The sequence below is a fragment of the Fistularia commersonii genome, chromosome 5 (genome assembly GCF_037954325.1).
Source record: "Fistularia commersonii isolate RoL2024-O1a breed Wild chromosome 5, RoL_Fcom_v1.0, whole genome shotgun sequence".
Taxonomy (NCBI): domain Eukaryota; kingdom Metazoa; phylum Chordata; class Actinopteri; order Syngnathiformes; family Fistulariidae; genus Fistularia; species Fistularia commersonii.
In genome coordinates this window covers 13,429,869-13,448,461 of record NC_141288.1, presented here as the reverse complement: position 1 = coordinate 13,448,461, position 18,593 = coordinate 13,429,869, and the positions used below count along the sequence as shown (strand labels likewise).

Here is an 18,593-nt window from a genome sequence, read left to right as displayed (position 1 = left end):
GAAGGCCGCCCACATGGAGCTCAGATCTGTTAAAGGTTACTGGCACCATGTGCTTGCTCACTGGGCATTGTTGGTTTTATGTAAATTATTTTAAGGAGTGTGTTCCAGATCTGCTTTATATTTAAGTGTCATGAGACAACTGTGCTGTGCAATATGAATACATCGTGCTGGACTGCCTTGACTTAAAATAGTAGTAAAATTTACTTTCTATATTCATTCTTCATTGTCACTTACATTACATTACAGTCATTTGGTAGACGCTTTTATCCAAAGGGACTTACAAAAAGTGCAATTCAGTCACTGAAGATCCGAAGTACAGTCGTCGGAAGTCAGAAGTGACCACTCTACCATATAGCCATGTCAAAACCGTATACCTACATACATTTATTTCTTGTTTTTTCATTTATTTATTCTTGTTTTTTGTTTTTTTAGGGGGGATTGGTGGCACTTATGCACAAAAAGATATTCACACATGCATCCATGCAAGTAGGTGTGCACAACATTTTTTCTCATAAATGATATAATGTATGTACTTAAGAAAATAATAAAATCAGACACACAGAGAGCGGCGCAGACAGACCTGAGTAAGACCAGTCAATATCTTCGGGGAGTTTCCTCAAGCCTCTGGCCAAAGGCTCCACTGCCAGGACTGCGGAAGAGAGAGGGATTATTAATGTCATTCGGACGGAGTGACAGGAGAACCCAAAACCAGCTGCTGTGTGACTCCGACATGAGATGAGTGACAAGCTTACATTGTCATCACTGTTGAACTTGTTTGACATAAACCCATTCATTCAGTAATGTATACATGATGGATTTCAGAGCATTTTAGCTTGACTATGAGCTATGAATGAAATGTTTGAGACATTTGTCTTACTAATACACCAGATAGTATGACGCTGGCCACTTAAGCCACTTGGACTGCACTTACACTTCAGGTCTAGATGCCCTGCTCTCAAGATAACGGACATGTACCAAAAAGGTTTGGCCCCGCTCCAGGAAAAGGAAGTAAAACTGAAATAGATGTGAACAATTATACATTCGCAGTGGACACGAGCCCCAGTGTAGAGAAAAGCTATTGCTTTTTTACCGCATCATTAGAGTCTTGTACTCAAAATGAGGACTGTGGTTCTTGCACATCTTTACGGAGCTACTTTAAGATCAATAATCGAATAGCAAAACATGAATATTTACTGTTAATATTCTCTCCAGTAGCCAAAACTACTTTACCTTTTTGTGTGCATGTGCAAGGACTAATGAGACAAAACTACACACCTTTTCATAAGGTTCTTGTAAGGGAGGCATGACCAGTTGTTAAGGAAAATTTCAGAGAAGCAGGGAAAGGGGAGGAAAAAGGGACCGTAGATCAGCATGATATCATCACAGCAGCCAATTTAAAATTAAACATGAAGATAAGTAACAACTGATATATGGTCATGTAACATAAAAACATAAATGAATGTAAAGCAAGGGCAATGAAATGGTAGTCTCAATTTTTGGCATCCTTAACTATGTGAAAACATACCCGCCAAGAAGATGAAAGCCTGGTTATTCAAATTAGGTCATTGACAAACATCAGCATATCCACTACATTAACTTTATCCATGTGGCACAGATGAAGAAAGAATAATCCCACTGTTTACAGCAGAGGGATAAAAAGACAGGGTGAACTGTTTGACATCATGTAGTCACAACACACTTAAAGCAGCTCTCCGCCTTGGTAATACCGCTTATAATATGTTGATAAACCAGTGAGGACTTGCAGTGCATCCTCAGTGAAAACAAACCCCTTCTATATCATCTAACATCATCCGCATCAATGAATATTCATCATACCCCGGGATGGATGCAGCCACAGGGGGATTAATGTTGTACCTCACACTTTATGCTTATCTCGCTTTTGCTTCTTTTTCATTTTTTCCACCCCCACGGGAAGCTGATGCTTAAAGAAAAGAATCTCTTCAAAATTATGGATTAGATTAGACTATTTTCTTGCTTGTTACAGTACACAACACAATCTGCCAGCAGTGCAAACAACATTAATTTATTGAGTTTTGCCCTAAAAGCAAGTATTGTCCACAGTTCTTGTCCAGTGCTTGGGCCTGTTGCATAATATCAAGTGAAATTATGACTGCAAATCAAGACAATACACATCGTCAAATCAATATAGACAATATACTTGGGACAGCTTTGACTCATGACAAAATTTCATTTCAGAGTGATATTGGGCTAATGTCTGAAAGATGTCAATTAAACATTTAATTAAGAATTGATAATCTCTTTAAAATCCAACATTTGACAAAACCCCCTGAAAATATCAAAATCAAAAATCATTACTTTTTTGATAATGTTACTTTGTTAGGATTTTAACAGTTTAACATTTGAATATTTTTAAGAGGTAGGATTTCAGTGACCTAAGAACACAAGTAGCCTGATCTGCTGTAATAATAGATTGATTTAGAAAGATTCCATATCAGTTAATTCGAGGAAACCAGTAACTACTATGAAAACTACAGCCAAGTTTTTTGATAAAATTATAAAACACACGGGTGTTCCAAAACCCTCAACACACAACAGAAAATATCGCAGAACTTATGGGAAAAGTCACGATCCCTTCAAAAGTGTTCCATCACCACACAGTGAAAGCTCCCTTTATGTCAAAAACAAAAAAAAAATCACCAGTTCATGGTTTACCATGGAAACTTGTTTATAGCGGTTTCTTTGCAGAAATTGCATATTTGAAACATGAGGTCACCAGAGCTTCATGTTCAACAATTGAGTTCCTGTGACAATATAATTTATTGTGCTTTTGACACCTGATGCTGTATCGATAAAAAGATACTAGAAACTAAACACTAGAACAACATATCTCAGGGGACGGATTTATGGTCTGACCATATGCAGCTTGATATCGGGTTTTTATGTGTGTAATGTAAGAGGCCGAAAAAGTGAGAGACTGGCTTAAACGAGGGGGGGGGGGGGGGGGAAAGAGTAGAAAAGGTTGTTTTTATGGAAAGAGTCCGGTCATTCAGACTTTAGCACAAAGAAGTAAAGACTTTACAGAGAAATGAATGAAAGCAGATAAAAGGGGAGGGAGAGTGAAGAATAGCAGCAGCTCCGGGGTTGTAGCCTCAGTAATGGCTTCATTAACATCACACAGGGGTATTCTAATCTAATTTGCAATTGGCAACTCCGTGCTACACGCACACATGCACTAATGATCACCTGTTGGTTCATTGAGGGTTTAGAAGCCTCCCTTAGACAAATGAATTCAGGTCTGAAAAATGTTTCCATACCTTCATGAGCAAAAGCTGCAAAATCCAAGTAGAAAAGCATCAAAAACATTCTCCCGGGTCCAAGATGCTGCATGTAACCATGTCTTCAGAGAAACGATGAAACTGACCTCATGGTATTTCTTGGCTTGAAACCCAAATTGGGTTTTTTTAATATAGTGCCAAACTCACAGACTTCAGTAGCATCATCCATCTGCAACACTTAATTCAGTAATTGGCCTAATGACAACGGAAGGATAACAGCATGAAAATATGGAACCATCCGGTCTGTTTTCTAAACAAAACCCGTAGACAATTAAGTATCACATCACTTCATCATAATGTTTACTGCTTGAATGTGGCTAGAGATCCAAAAACAATTGACAGAAAAAGTACATTTTAGCAACAACTGCAACGACAGACAAGAAGATACCCTTTAACTACATAAACCCTTTTCGACAATGACAAATGCACAAATAACAAGTGTACATAATTAAATAACTAAGTGCAAGGTTGACATGTCTCGTCTCTCAAATGCCCCTGGCAGGATGTGAAACCAAGGTGAAGGAGCAAATCCACACAGGGAGAACAGGGTGCAGAGGGATCTTGTGGAATCAAGGGATTTGATTGCATTCACACAGGCATTATGGGGGGGATGCATGCAAAACACACCATCTCTACAGCAGGCTGATCGGACTGGAAGGCGCCCGCAGGAAAAGAAACCTTGTTTAGCGCTACGGTATCCTGCCATGTAGACGTATGAATTACCGCAGCAACGACAACTGACAAACATGTGAGCCGTCATGGCTGCTTGGAGCTAATTCCGCAAGCATGGCTGTCAGATGAGGAATGTAAACAAAAGAAATAATAAAGCAGAGCTCAGAATTTCAAGTTTACTTAATAAGTCAGCCAAATACAGCAGTTTAAAATCCTATGTTATGGCTTCAATTACTTCTTCAAGTGCAATGTAATGAAAGGATTGTGTAAGAATTGAACACTACTGCAATGCCCTGCGGGGAAGCACTCCAACATCTGATCCAGACTGAATACAACCTTAGACATAACAAAAATTTGTTCCAGTTTTATGATCAATGGGCACCTCGTATCGTATCAGTTTCATTTAAGTCTGTAAAATTTACTTCATAGCCCATTCAGGATACTTTACATCATCTGTCCATTTTGATTTTGTCTGAATAATTTAAGGATTCTGGAACCTCTTACAGTTGTTTTCCTTATGAAAACAATAAATGTGTTGGTATAGTCTGATTTGCTAAAATATGCGAACCTCAATTTAAATCATGCTCCAGTTCCTTTGTAGCTCAATCTTGATCAAATCTGAAACGTTACATTTAAATAGTTACTTAAATCAATTGTGTAATAGTTTGTCTGATGCCAGGATCATACACTTTACCAGCTGAGGCAGCCTTTGCATGAAGAAACTACCTATTGTAGCTACATGAACAGCAGATAGAATGGGACCTCATTGCCGCGGGCAAGCCATGCATGCAGCTTGCAGCTAAAATGTTGCATTATTCCACCCATGTGCACTTCAATGTTTTATCAGATTTCCTGGGAGGCTGCAGAGACCTGACATTAAAAGTCTGGGTAACTGCAGTGGCAAAAAGACATTTCTGTGGTCCTGTACGTGAGGTCAACAGACCTTCTGGATTTTAAGAAATCTCTACTCTCTGCAGTGTTATTGACCAGACCTGTGATACATAGCTTTATTGTCTGCAGGCAGATCAGTTTTCGCCTCAGTAAATTCAGGTAATTGAAATAGGAAATTGCCATGAGTATAGCAGTGAGTCAGCAACACTTCATCAAGATTAGTAGAAAAACAATTGGCAAGAAATTACCAAGAAATTGTTATAATTAGGGTAATACTAGGCAGCAACTCCCCCCTCCACACACACACTTACATTTAAGGGTCAGATGAATCCGACCTCATTCTTTGACAAACTCCATTTGTGTTGTGTGTAAAACATATGATTTTCCATGGAGAAGCTCATATTGTCATAGATCAAAATCGATATAAGTAGTCTATGAGTGTCTTGAGATTTGTTGCTTTTTTTGCCCAGCACAACATCTCTTATGAAATTGAAATATTATGTTTGAACTAAACTTGAACTTACTCAACATGTGTGTGTGATTTTTGCTGCCAGTATGGCAATTTAGTCATGCAAGCTTCCAAGCGACCTGAGTACACGTCCCTCATACCAAGATGTAAATCAATGAGGCAGGACAGAACTAATCACAAAAAATACACCAAGTGGTCATACAGGCTAAAGTGTGTTTGCACACAAAACGCCAATAAGGTCGATGCATAATCCTCTGGATTTTACAACCATGTCTATAATAAAATGACCAGAAAGCCCCTATTAACTGTTGCATTTGCAAATTAAATCCTTTATTTACAAAACCTCCATTTATTTACACCCAAACTCCTGATTGTTCACGTCAAGGCTGTTCCTTGAGTGAATTTGAGATGGTATGCTGATATTCGTTGTTTTCTGTTTTTCCGTCATTTAGTTTTTTCTGCAAGTATTTCTTTCAATCTTTTGTTACAGTAACTGATGTCTTATGTTTCCCAAAAGGCCCCTCGACAACCCCAGGGAGGCTTGTAAGGCTTGCTGCTGTCAATCAAAATGAGATGTAAAAATTTCAAGATGGGCTGCTGCATCAACATTCAATCCGACCTGTTAGTTGCAACAACACTGACTTTATGTTCTTTTAATTGGTGACGTGGGATGAGGTTCTGCAGATTTCTGGTGATGCTCTAGGGACCATCTCTGAAAGCAACTCTGTTATTAATGTTGGGATAAGTGAGCTTCTCCGAGCAGAAAATTAATGAATAGCACCACCGTGAATTACAACACAGCTAGAAATGATTCTTCCTAGACCCAAGAGAAGAGGTACTCAGCTGCAATTTCTTGCAATAGCTGTGATGACTGCTGTTCTATTCAATGAATCCCTGAGTTCCTCACAGGACAGAGATCCTCAAGAGTGAAATATATTGTAATCGTGTCTGAATATGAGTAACTAAGTCTGAAGGCTGCATCAATATAGATTTGTTTGAAATTAATTTTTTCTGAGTTTTCTCCAAGATTTTGAAAGGGTGAGAATTCAATTGGGGGGCTTTGAGAGAAACTAAACATTGCAATTGTTACTCAAACATTTTTCTAATATTAATATTCATTAAGATTTCTGCTTATGTATAGGAAATTAAAATAAAAAAATTAAAAAAACTATAATAAAAACCACTGTGTTGGTTCCCTGTATGACACGGAGTAATTTAACTCCACTAGAATTCCCATTTCTCAATTGTTTGATTTATTTGAAATCTTGTTTCATTCAAATTGTTGTTTTCCGTCTTTAGATAAATGGACAGACAGATGAGTGCACACAGATGGAATGTTACATAGATAGATGCTGCACTTACTTTATAGATCTACCAGAATGTTTATCTCCTAACAATACCTACATTTGTATCTTTATCTCTTAATAGATAAATAGCTAGATAGATAGCTGGATAGCTAGATAGATAGCAATTAAAAAAAAAAACATAACCCTCGTGTCCCAATTTATATGCCTCTGTCTTCATGCTCAAGTAACCAATGCAAAATCTTGAATCTAAAAATGACAGATCTTGCATTTCCAACTGAAGCTTCAATTCCGTGAAGATTTCCATGCGTTTGCCTCATCTCAGAGGGTTGCTCAGCACGCAACGTCCCAGTTAAGCCATCTGTCCACACGTCATGAGTCTCCTGTATATCCTGAACTACAGTGGCTTTTCGTTGTCTTCTGCTGTGTGAGTCTACGGTAGTAGACCTCAGTGTCACACACACACATACAAACACATACATACTCACACATATATCTTGAAGAGCCTGAATATAACATGTAGAGTGCTCAGCTGTCTTCAGTGTCAGCTGGTTAAATTACCATGCTCGACTTCCTTCCTGTGAATATCTGACTTTCTGATTTATATATTAGAGTCCAAATGCAATAAATAACAGTAAGACAATGCAGCTTGTGCTACACTATGATTTGGTGGATATCTAATTAATATTCTTTACACTAACAAACTAACTTCTTTAAACACTGGCAATGCAGTCATCCATGAAGAAGAGGACTATATTGGTTTGCCAGTGTTGGCATGTGTTTTTTTTCCTTGACATTTCAATTTCAATATAAATTTCCTGAGAGCCATACATTCATTTTTTTAATTAATGGGACAATACTTGTTTACTGCCCTGTTCCTGGCCATTTTCATGGCGCCGAATGTGGGGCAATTTTTAGCCTTGGCCCTGAGCATTACTTCTCATGTGATCCCTTGACAAAACATTTGAAATATTATTTTGTAGGTATAGAGATAAAGTCAACTGTCCCCTTTTGCATCCAGTAACTCTGCAATTCATAGAATTTTTGCCTGGCCAAGAATAAAACTCACAGGTTTATCTTTATCCTTTGTGGTGCCCAATGCGCCCTGCTGATAACACTGCAGCAAAGGACGCAATCTGTACTGCATCAGGCTGCCGGAGAGAAGCCTCACAGTCAACAGCAGCAGCATTGGTGAAGAGTTAATGAGATTACTCTCCATATTAAATGCAGGATATTGTTTCTGAGTGCTAAACAAACCACTCATTGTTCCAAAGGGACATAGTATTAAAGCTGCAGTAAAAAAAAAAAAAAACAGACCAGTTAACCACTAGATCTCATTTTGTGTGTGCGACCATGTGTATGTGTGTTGATTGGCTTGTCCATTTTTGGGGAGGGGGTTCGTGTGACTGCGGGTGTAAGTAACTGAATGTGTTAAGATGTGAGCGTGAGAATTTGGGGCCCTCTATTTGAGGTTTAATTACAGTTGAACAGCTGGACATGTGCTGCTACCACACACACACACACACACACAATCTTAAAACACACCATTGCGTCCAGCCAAATGGGATGTCACATATATCGTTGCAGCTCTTTGGCTGCACATCAGTCTAATAAAACAGAGCTGTTCTGATACTTAAAACTCTGCACTGCACATGCACGCATGAACACACACATGCGCACACACACACACACCATGCTTAAGACATCTGGTGATTGATGGCCTTTTTCTGCTGGCTCCTTGAATGACTGTGGCAAAAGGTTGGTATGTTTCCAGGTAGGAGGTCAGTAATAAGATGTATCATTGACATAGATTGGCAGCCTTTGTGTTATAATAGCTCTTGGTAAAATTAGTCAGTATCACATACAATTTATTGCACACAAGCAACATCCAGTTTTGATCCTTTTGTGTGTGTGTTTGTTATTTTGTTTTGTTTTTTTATGCCTCAGTGGTAAACATAAAACACAAATATCAATTGCATTGTGTTTAGGAAAAGCCATGACTTTAAAGGAATAATATATCTCCAATGACAGCATGAGTAAGCAGATGATGAAAGTGTAGCTGCTCGGTAGTAAGGAATTGTCTTTTTTTTTTTTTTAAAAAACTCTATTTCTGCATCAATTTGAAAGTGTAGCATGGCTCAAGTGCTGCATTTGGGATTCAGTATCTATGTAAGATAAGAAAAACTTTATCGATCCCCATAGGGGAAATTCCTTTGTCACAGAGGCGCAACGGTTAGAATGTCAAAAAAATATAAATAAAATATAAAAAAAATAATATAAATATAAACAGAGAGACAGAAGACTTAAGATAGCAAGAATTCCACAAATAAATAGACAGCAGCAATAACAGAAAACATCAGGGATAATAATGGATAACAATAAGGAACAGTAAGAGTGAAAAATACACAACCAGAACTAAAAGACAATATAGAGTGATAATAGCAATGACGAGAATAAAATAAATAAACGAAAATAGGCAGGATGTGTGCAGGCTGGGACCGACAAGGATAAGAAAGACGACAGAGTCAGGGCACGACATGTGAATGGGTTAGGTAGTGAATGAGGTCAGGTAGTGAGATTATTGAAGCAGCACAGGTGCGCCTCGAGCCAGTCAGAGTTGTTTGCTGTCCAGACTGCTGTTGTACAGTCTGATGGTCGTGGGCATAAAGGAGCGTCTGAAGCGTTCAGTTCTGCACCGGGTGGGATGAGCCGTTTGCTGAAGGAGCTGGCCATCACCCACAGCTCGTCTAGCGGGGGGGGGGGGGGGGGGGGGATTCTCCAGAATAGCTCCCAGTTTGTCCTTCACCCGTCCCACTGCCACTGATTGAAGCTGGTCCAGGTTCAGTCCCACCACCGAGTGGGCTTTCCTCACTATCTTGTTGAGCCTATTGACCTCACCAGTCCTGGCACCGCCCCACCACTACACTATACCGAAGAAGAGTGCTACCGCTACCATAGACTGGTATAAGGTCTTGAGGAGCCTGCTTCAGACGCTAAATGATCATAGTCTCCTCAGGAATAACATCTGGCTCTGACCCTTCCCATAGAGTGCATCAGTGTTGTGTGACCAGTCCAATTTGTTGTTCATGTGAACCCCAAGGCACTTGTAGAGGAAAAAATGCAAGCACATCATGTTACACCATTCTCAGAACTATATGCTGAGCAGATAACATTTTGGTGCTTCAGGTGCTGCTGTCTGATATCTAGGACAAGGCTGCTCATTGTTGATGGATGGATCAGCAATTTAAGATGCAAGGCGTTTGAGTAAAGAGACAATGTTCTTGTTGCATGTGAATAGAGAACATATGAAAGACTATCCATTCACATAATACATTACATACAATGCTGATCCATCCATCCATCCATCCATCCATTTTCCACTGCTTATCCGCAGCCGGGCGCTATTGTTAGCAGTGAGGCCCAGAACTCCCTCTCCCCACCACATGGTCCAGCTCTTCTGGGCGGACCACAAGGCGTTCCCAGGCCAACCTAGGGACATAGTCTCTCCAGCATGTCCTGGGTCTTCCCTGTGGCCTCCTCCCAGATGGACATGCCCAAAATACCAGGAGGCATCCTGACCAGATGCCCGAGCCACCGACTCCTGCAGAGGAGCAGTTACTCTACTCCCAGCTCCTCTTGGATGACTGAACTTCTCATCCTATGTATGACGGACAGTCCAATCACCCTGCGGAGAAAACTAATTTCAGCCGTTTGTATCCACAATCTCGTTACCGACAGCTCGTGATCATAGGTGAGGTTAGCAACATAGATCGATCAGTATATTGAGATCTTCACCTTCTGGCTCAGCTCCCTCTTCTCAATGACGGACCAGTGCAGACATTTCACTTATCTGCCTGTCACTCGCGAACAAGACCCCGAGATACTTTAACTCCTCCACTTAGGGCAGGACCTAAGCCCCGGAAATAGGTGTGTCCACTCCAGAGTCCCCCGGCTCTGCTTCCCCAATGGGGGGCATTTTGACGGGATTGAGGAGGTCTTGGAAGTATTCCTGCCACTGATCTACAACATCTTGAGTTGAGGTCAGCAGTGTCCCGCTCCCACTGTGCACAACTGCTGATGAAGCACTGCTGCCCCCTCCTGAGCCTCCAGATGGTGGTCTCCCCGAACTCCTCCCACACCTGAGTTTTTGCCTCGACAACCGCCGAAGCCACATGCCGCTTGGACTGCAAGTACCTGTCGGCTGCCTCCGGAGCCCCAAAGGCCAGGAAGCCCGGATAGGACTCCTTCAGTTTGGCAGCATCCCTCACCACTGGGGTCCACCAGCGGGTTTGAAGGTTGCCGCCTGAACAGATGCCGACCACACAGCGGCCGCAGCTCCAGTCTGCCGCCTCAACAATGGGAGCACAGTACATGGCCCATTCAGACTCAATGTCCCCCATTTCCCTTAGGAGGTGGTTGTGGTTCTGCCAGTGGTGGGAGATGAAGCTCCTTCTGACAAGTGACTCTTACAGACGTTCCCACCAGACCCTAACATTACATTTGGGTCTGCCAGTCTGACCAGCATCCTCCCCCACCATCGGAGCTAGCACACCATCAGGTGGTGATCAGTTGACAACCCCTCTCTTCACCTAAGTGCAGTCCCTCTAGGGACTCCAAGAAGGGTGGTTAAACTGAATTGCTGTGGGGTGCATAGCCAAACAACAGTCAGAACCCATCCTCCCACTTCAAGCCAAAGGGAGGCTACCTTCCCGTCCACCAGGTTGAACCCCAATGTAGAGGCCCTAAGTTGGGGAGCAATCAATATGCCCACACCTGCATGGCGCTTCTTACCGGGGGCAACTGCAGAGTAAAAAAAGAGCCTAACTCCTCTCAAGAGGTTTCGTTCCAGACCCCCCGCTGTGCGTTGAGGTTAGTCCAACTCTATCCAGTCGGAATCTCTCAGCCTCATGCACCAGCTCGGGCTCCTTCCCCGCCAGAGAGGTGACATTCTATGTTCCAAGAGCCAGCTTCTGAAGTCTGAGGTCGGACCAACAACAACATAGCTCCCAGGATCACTGGAATGCCCAAACCCCTCCACCATGGTAAAGTGGCAGCTCAAGGAGTGCAGGGCTGATGACGATTAGAAATTTCAAAGGAATCCAACCATACATTACCTACAGAAACAGAGCGAGCTCACCTTGCCTTCTGTCTAAAGACACTTGTGTTCATGCACTGAATCTGTCATGGAGATTACTCACACATGAAAACATGATCATGTGACACTTACCTTAGATAATGACAATAGAAAACGTTATGCAATATGTAAAACATCAGAAATGACAAAAGGAAAGCTATGATCCAAGCTCTGTTTTGTTAAACCACGGCTATTCAGCTGTCAGTTATTTAAATTATTACTGGCTCATACTCTCTATTACTATTAATGAGATGTAATTCAGAATGGGAGTTGAAAAGCTCACAGGAAAACATTTGGATCCTTTTTTCAAGGATAATGACAGGAATTCACCCTACAGAGATAAACAATTCCCATTTGCATAATCCAGAATTTCTGAAACACTTAGCAAGAATTCCCATTATGAGGATCAAACCAATTGGATAAAACCAAACTGGCACAGAATCTAAAATAATACATTTGTTATTATCAAGACACTTAGCCATATCAAGGGAATTACATAAATCATAGGCTAAGAAACTTTTTTGTGCTTTTGTTCTACAGCGTATGATAGTTCAAGAATGAAACACCCTCAATAAATCAAAGAATGATGATAAAAGGAAGACTAAGGTTTTATCCTTAAATAAAACATATTGAGCTGTGACCTCAAAAGTGAGGTCTGTGCCCAACCTGAATCTTTCAATATCATTTTAACCCCATAAAATGTAAATATTATGTACAAATCTGTGATAACTTAAACTGTTGTGTTTCTGATTTTTACAGGTAATCCTAGACATCAGTCTTTCTTCCCCAGTGCGTTTGTGGCTTTACCTCCCTCCATACTGTACCCTCCAGCAGATATCTTTTAAATGAGCAATGCAGCCCTGCATCAGAGGGACTGCCTTCAAATCTTAGTTTCAAGTAACATTTCAAACCAGGCAGGCAGGTCTGAAGCCATTATCAAGAAGCCATGAATAAGTGATGCACCTAGATACACAAAGACACACTCAGACATGGATCTATGTCTGAAAAACAAAGGTAAATCCATAAAGGATCATGACATGTGTATAAACAAGAGGCATGTGTGATATGAAATGGCATGTAGGACACAGAATGAATCACATGCTAGAGGGATGGCACTTGGGACTGATGTAAGCCAGCCAGTTGGCACAAACACACACACGTGTGTGGATTCTTATGTTTGTGTTTAATGTACAACCCAATTGCTCATTGTTGCTGTGCGTTTTTGTGCTCGAGTGCATTGAGTCCTGCCTTAGCTACGGGGGGGGGGGGGGGGGGGGGGGGGCATGACTGCACACGTCCACCTCAGTTGTGGGCGAATTGTAGCTCACTAATCTGCCTGCATAGTTTGAGCAGTCAGATGCACCAATTCCATCTGCTCAGGCACAAATTGAGAAAATGCTGCTATTAGTGTGTGCGTACATGCATACACGCCTGTGATTTGTAATCCTGTTGCACTGCAATGGGCCTGGAACCAAATAGGGCAGCCTTTGGTCATGGAAAAGATTAATTTTGTTACATGAATGGGGCTGGGTGATATGGCAAGAAAGAAATATTCAGAACATAACTGACTTTATATTACTTTTCTGATAACTCCCTGGCCACTTTGGCCTCGCTTTTAATTTGTAGTTGATGTTTCGCTGGTTTTCAAATATATTAATATATTGTTTTTTTCAAATTTTTACAACTTTTCCTGCTGGTTAATCTGGTCAAGAAAGTTTGAAAATATTTTTTTCAGACTATCATCTGTGCCTTGTTATACACATCAAAATAATTACCGTAATGACAAATTATTTTCAAATAATAATTACACTACCACACATGTCATATTACCCATCTCACATAAAACCAGTGATCAACATTTAAGAGCAACATTTTTTGACATATTGAGGACCACAGTTAAAATACGAATGTTAAAGGGTTTGACTAACGACACAGAAGTCGTTTGCGGCGGGTGATTTTTCATGCTTTTTTTTTTTTTTATTATAAATTAGTCAATTTCTAATTTACAAGTGCTAATTCTCGGGCTATTTGTGAAAGATCTACTTTCATTGAAGAGTCTGGTCAACAGGTTCTCCAAATGCATTCAGCCTGAATGAATTGAGTTTCCATGACAACAGTTAACAACGTCATGACAACGGAAGAACCCCCGATGGTTTGTGGAACACCCTGACTTCCTGTCAGCTTCCTGCTCTCCATCACCATGTCTCTCTATCACCATGGATACAAAACCATCCCCTCAACTCTCCATCTTTCAGTTGAGGGTCAAGCCCCCACTTTCTCACTTGTCTGGCAGACACATATTCCCCAACCACACAGACACACACACACACACACACACACACACACACACACACACACACACACACACACACACACACAAAGAGTTACGTGCATTTACACATTTGCTTTGTTGACTTGAAGTTCTAATATAACAAAACACTACCCACTACTCATATGAATGAAGAAGAGTGAGACACTAAGATTTCCATTGGAATTAATGTTTGTGGGGGTGGGGAGGTGGATTCTCACAGTTTGTAATCTGTTCTATGCGTGACAAAGCAATAGGTAATCCTCCATAAAACTTTATTAAACCAATAAGTTTTGGCTCCCACTTCACTCAATCAGGTCCTGATAATGACTATTGTCGGTTAATTCGATAATAGGCTTTACAGTTCAGGTTTGACGTGTTTTTTTTAAATCACATTATTCAGTTGAATATCTTTAACTACCAGTTCTACTGGTCATCAAGGTTTTCTTTTTGCTCTGGTCATGCCATAATCAGTCTGATCACTGATGTAAGACTAAGCCATATTTGCAAAATATGCAATCATTTACAGTGAGCTACAAAAAATGTACACACAGGAACCCTGATGCTATCACACACTTTTGAGTGTCCACATAATCATCCATCAAGCAACACCTCAGAAGAATGAATATGAATTAGAAACACAAAAGACTGACCTCAAAGATTCAGTGTCAGTCTGCGTTTCCTGTGGAAGTGTCCAGCATCAACTTGATTTTCAACAAACACTATTTGCAGCGGATTAACTCACACACACTAATGATTCCATGCTGTGCAGAGCATATTGGAGTCTAATTCATCAATCCCTTATTAAAATGGGCCTACATTGTTAAGCTGATGTGTTTCTGTGCAAAACAGCCAAAAGGCTAATTCTCCTCAAACCCTAAATATATAATTCCATCTTGCGATCACTGTTCTATATTCTTTTTGAATATTATGGGTTCAGTTGTGGTAAAAGACCTGCAGTATATAAATGTCTGAGTCCCTCTACTGAATACACTGGGCATGAATGGAGATGCTCTTGGCTGAAAAATTGTGTCCCCGTTCTTCAAGATAATCCAGACTATTTTGTATGGGAGAAGGAGCTCAAAAGACCTAAGTTTTACACAACACTGATGCTAAAAAAAGTCACAGTATTATCGTGTGTAAGCAGACCATGAATGTTGGGACAACATGCCGCTGAAGAGGTAAAGCAATGTAATAGATGCCTTCAGGAAACTGACGAGGGAAACACAGTGTGTGCATATTAGCTCCGGAATTAACCAAACCATAACAACCTGATCAAGATGGCTAAAAAGTAAATGGGTTCTGGCAGATGTGCCTGTCATCATCAACTTAAATGTATGTATTGCAAAAACTCATCCATCTGCGCATTACAATTTGTCAGTTAGTTGTAACTAAATCCCTTGTAGTCACCCAGCCTGAACAAACAACCTGTTTAGAGGGAACACTTTGGTTTAATGCAGGTTGTGCGGGCAATATCAGTAAATTCTGAGAGGATCTAGTTAATGGCACAATTGACTTTGCTATTGTGTTCCAACATACCAAAACCTCCAAATGTCAACCTCCACATAAAATGTTTATATTTTGCCCATAAGTCCTACATTGGATTTTAAGCTGATTTTCATTTTCATGATAAATATTCTTAATCATCTTCAACTCTAAACTGTTCGTCTATTAGACAGTAAATTTGAATCCAGTGCACCTGTTTCTCAAACAACATTCAACAGTATTGTGTGGGAAGTTGAGTTCAGATAGCAAAGCATTTACAGAAAATGTGAGTCAAATATTTGCAATTTTTTTACACTCCAAAATATTTGCATGGAAATCTGCTCCTAAAAACTGCATTGGAGAAGGAAATGTTTGTCATGTGAACCGCCCCTGTAAGCAGTAAGCGAAACAAGGGAAAGCGTAAAACCATTGCCAGGATTACCATCCACCGTCCAAAGATATTTAGGGAAAAGCTCAGATTACTGTGTCTTCTAACATTTTGAGGGAAATGGAAAGTTCTTCCTTTAGATTTCGCAGTGGATTTGTCATGTTTAAATTATACAAAAGGATTTCAAAAATGAAATAATCATCTCAAATGATGTTTCAATGTTTCAAATGATTGCACTTTAGACTGTACAATTATCAGCTGAAAGGCTGAGAAGTTGAGCTTTTTTCCCCCCTCATAAGTAATGCCTTAAAAAAAAAAAAAAAACAACAGAGGCTTTATTTGGGCAACTACAGACTGTCCTTGTCAGTGGCAGTAACTTCAGACGGACCTTCTCCACTGGAGAGACCACAAAGAGTGCGTTGGCATTTTCTACTTTGTGCCTTAGTTTCACTCTTCCTCACCTTTTGTTCCGTGTCATCCTCCTCCCCTACCTCTTCCTTCTCCGGTGATTATCTATGACCACTTTCACTTTCTATCTGTTACATCTCCCATCCACCGTAGCCGCCAACCCACCGGCCAAAATTAATCATTTTCCACCAGAACACAGGCCCATGACAAATCACCATTGGGTTCAATAGTAAAGCTGAGATTGACATTTTAGTGTACATAAAGTGTAAGGGAACGAATGCATCGCATTAAACGTCCAAAACTAGGTTTTACAAACAACCAGATATTTATTGCCCACAATAAAGGTATATGTCTGAGCCGTAAAAATTATTGAATTAAGAATAACATTATTGCTCAGTGCCAAAAACAGTGCTATGTGTTGGTATCAGCCAAGATCCCAGCATACCTCAAAATTGTTTTTTTTTTTCTTTTGCATTTTAATTAAATAACTAGCGGCTATGTTGCGGGCATTGGTGTTCACAACTTTTAACATTATCCGTATGGATAATCATTGCCCCAGTATGGTAACATCACCATATTCATTCAATAAAAACATCTTGTGTCAATACTGAATCGTCTGTGTCCTCTTGGTATCTCATTTAACCAGTGAAGGTATGGTGGGACAAGAGGATGGGAATATGTGCCAGAAAAAGACAGAAGCATCATTCAGCTATGATTAGTTACACCAGATTTGCATCTCTGACCAGGGAAATGGCCTTGACATATGGCTCGCAACAAGAAAGGAGACACTACATAGAGGAAGCACAAATGTGGGAAATACAGCGATACTGGGCTGAGGCTAGTGGCCAGCCCATGCACATCAACACAGACGTTTTTAGAAGTTCCGGGAAGTTTTCGATTACAGAAGCAGCACTGGAGAGGCCCAGTCGTCTGTTTTATTGTTGCTGATTCACACCCCTTGATACCACTTTAATAGGGTTCAATGAGTCGTGATACAAATAATCGCTGCTCCTGAGAAGGACAGAAACCAGATTCTGGCAAAAGATTTGCAGTAACAGCGTGTGTGATTACACCAGTGACGCTTGGCAATTATTTTAAGAGTGGATGTAGTTAGATATTAAATTAGATTTTGAATGGTTTGAAATACCAAACATTGACATCAACAAAGGACGACACTGGCGTGTATTGTATCTTCAGTAGTAAACATGCTTGACTGAACAGCAAACTAAAGAAGAGCTTGGTTAGCTGTAGAACAATCTGAAACATCATCCTGACATCCTGGCTAACAAATGGGATCAGTCCTGTACATAAACTGGAATCTATTTTAGGATCAAACAGGCCAGAGGACAGCTGCTGCCATACTGGATGTACGGTAGTTACATGGATTTTAGTAGAATCAAAGCGCATAAGAAACTTCCCAACCACAGCAGCTGTTACATAAACCACTTTTTCACTGCTGATCCTCAGTCAGTGTTTCAAACCTTCATTAAAGCAATGAGGGGAAAATCAAGTAAAGGCAGAAAAGAATCAGTGAGGCCAGCTATTTATTGGTCCAACTGCTGAATTTTTGAACAAAACTCAGCATGAAACATTTCAACAGTTAGAAAGTGGATTATTCAGGAGTGAAGAGAAGAAAATGTCTGAGCCACAGTTGAAGCTTTAAAGTGGGTTAGTAGTTAAAATTGTCAGAGAACTTTTACTTTCTTCCAAGATCAAATCAAAGAGAGGAAGTTGAAATATATCTGACAGGCTTACAGTTCCTTATTTTCAACAGTTTACCAGCTAATATTTTCTTCCATCCTATTGTACGATGGATTTGCACAAGTCAGATCTCACTTACTTCTAAGATACCCCAGTAGAACAAACCTCTGAGTAGCCAAGGTTGTACTGAGCATCATTTTGTGTCCATGTTGTTAAGCTTCACAGAGAACAAGCTTTCCTACTGGCACAGAATGATTTTGAAATAACCATATGCTGCCTCAGTAAGAGAACCAGACTGCAGATAAGTGGATTTAAGAATAAGAGCACTTATGAAAAAATGCTTCAAATGGAGAGGCCAAACCAAAAAGTAGGAGGGAAGGTTAGGAGGGGGTTAGAGCAAAGGGATTCAAAATATCACTGGAGAAAGCAGGCATTCCATTATTTAATATCACATCTGGGTTTTTTCCACAATGCTTTGCCTACTGCAGTAATTCAACGCACTTCTATTGGTACATT

General features: G+C 40.4%; 1 protein-coding gene across 2 annotated transcripts in view; it reads right to left on the bottom strand.

Moving 5' to 3' along the window:
• The window catches only part of ptprz1b (protein tyrosine phosphatase receptor type Z1b), a 76,919-nt gene that overhangs the window by 47,170 nt on the left and 11,156 nt on the right, over positions 1 to 18,593 (bottom strand). For both annotated transcript variants that reach the window (XM_086146907.1, XM_086146908.1), the window contains exon 2: positions 581 to 649. In XM_086146907.1, coding sequence (XP_086003033.1) covers positions 581 to 649 — 69 coding nt within the window. The remainder of the gene's footprint in view (positions 1 to 580; positions 650 to 18,593) is intronic.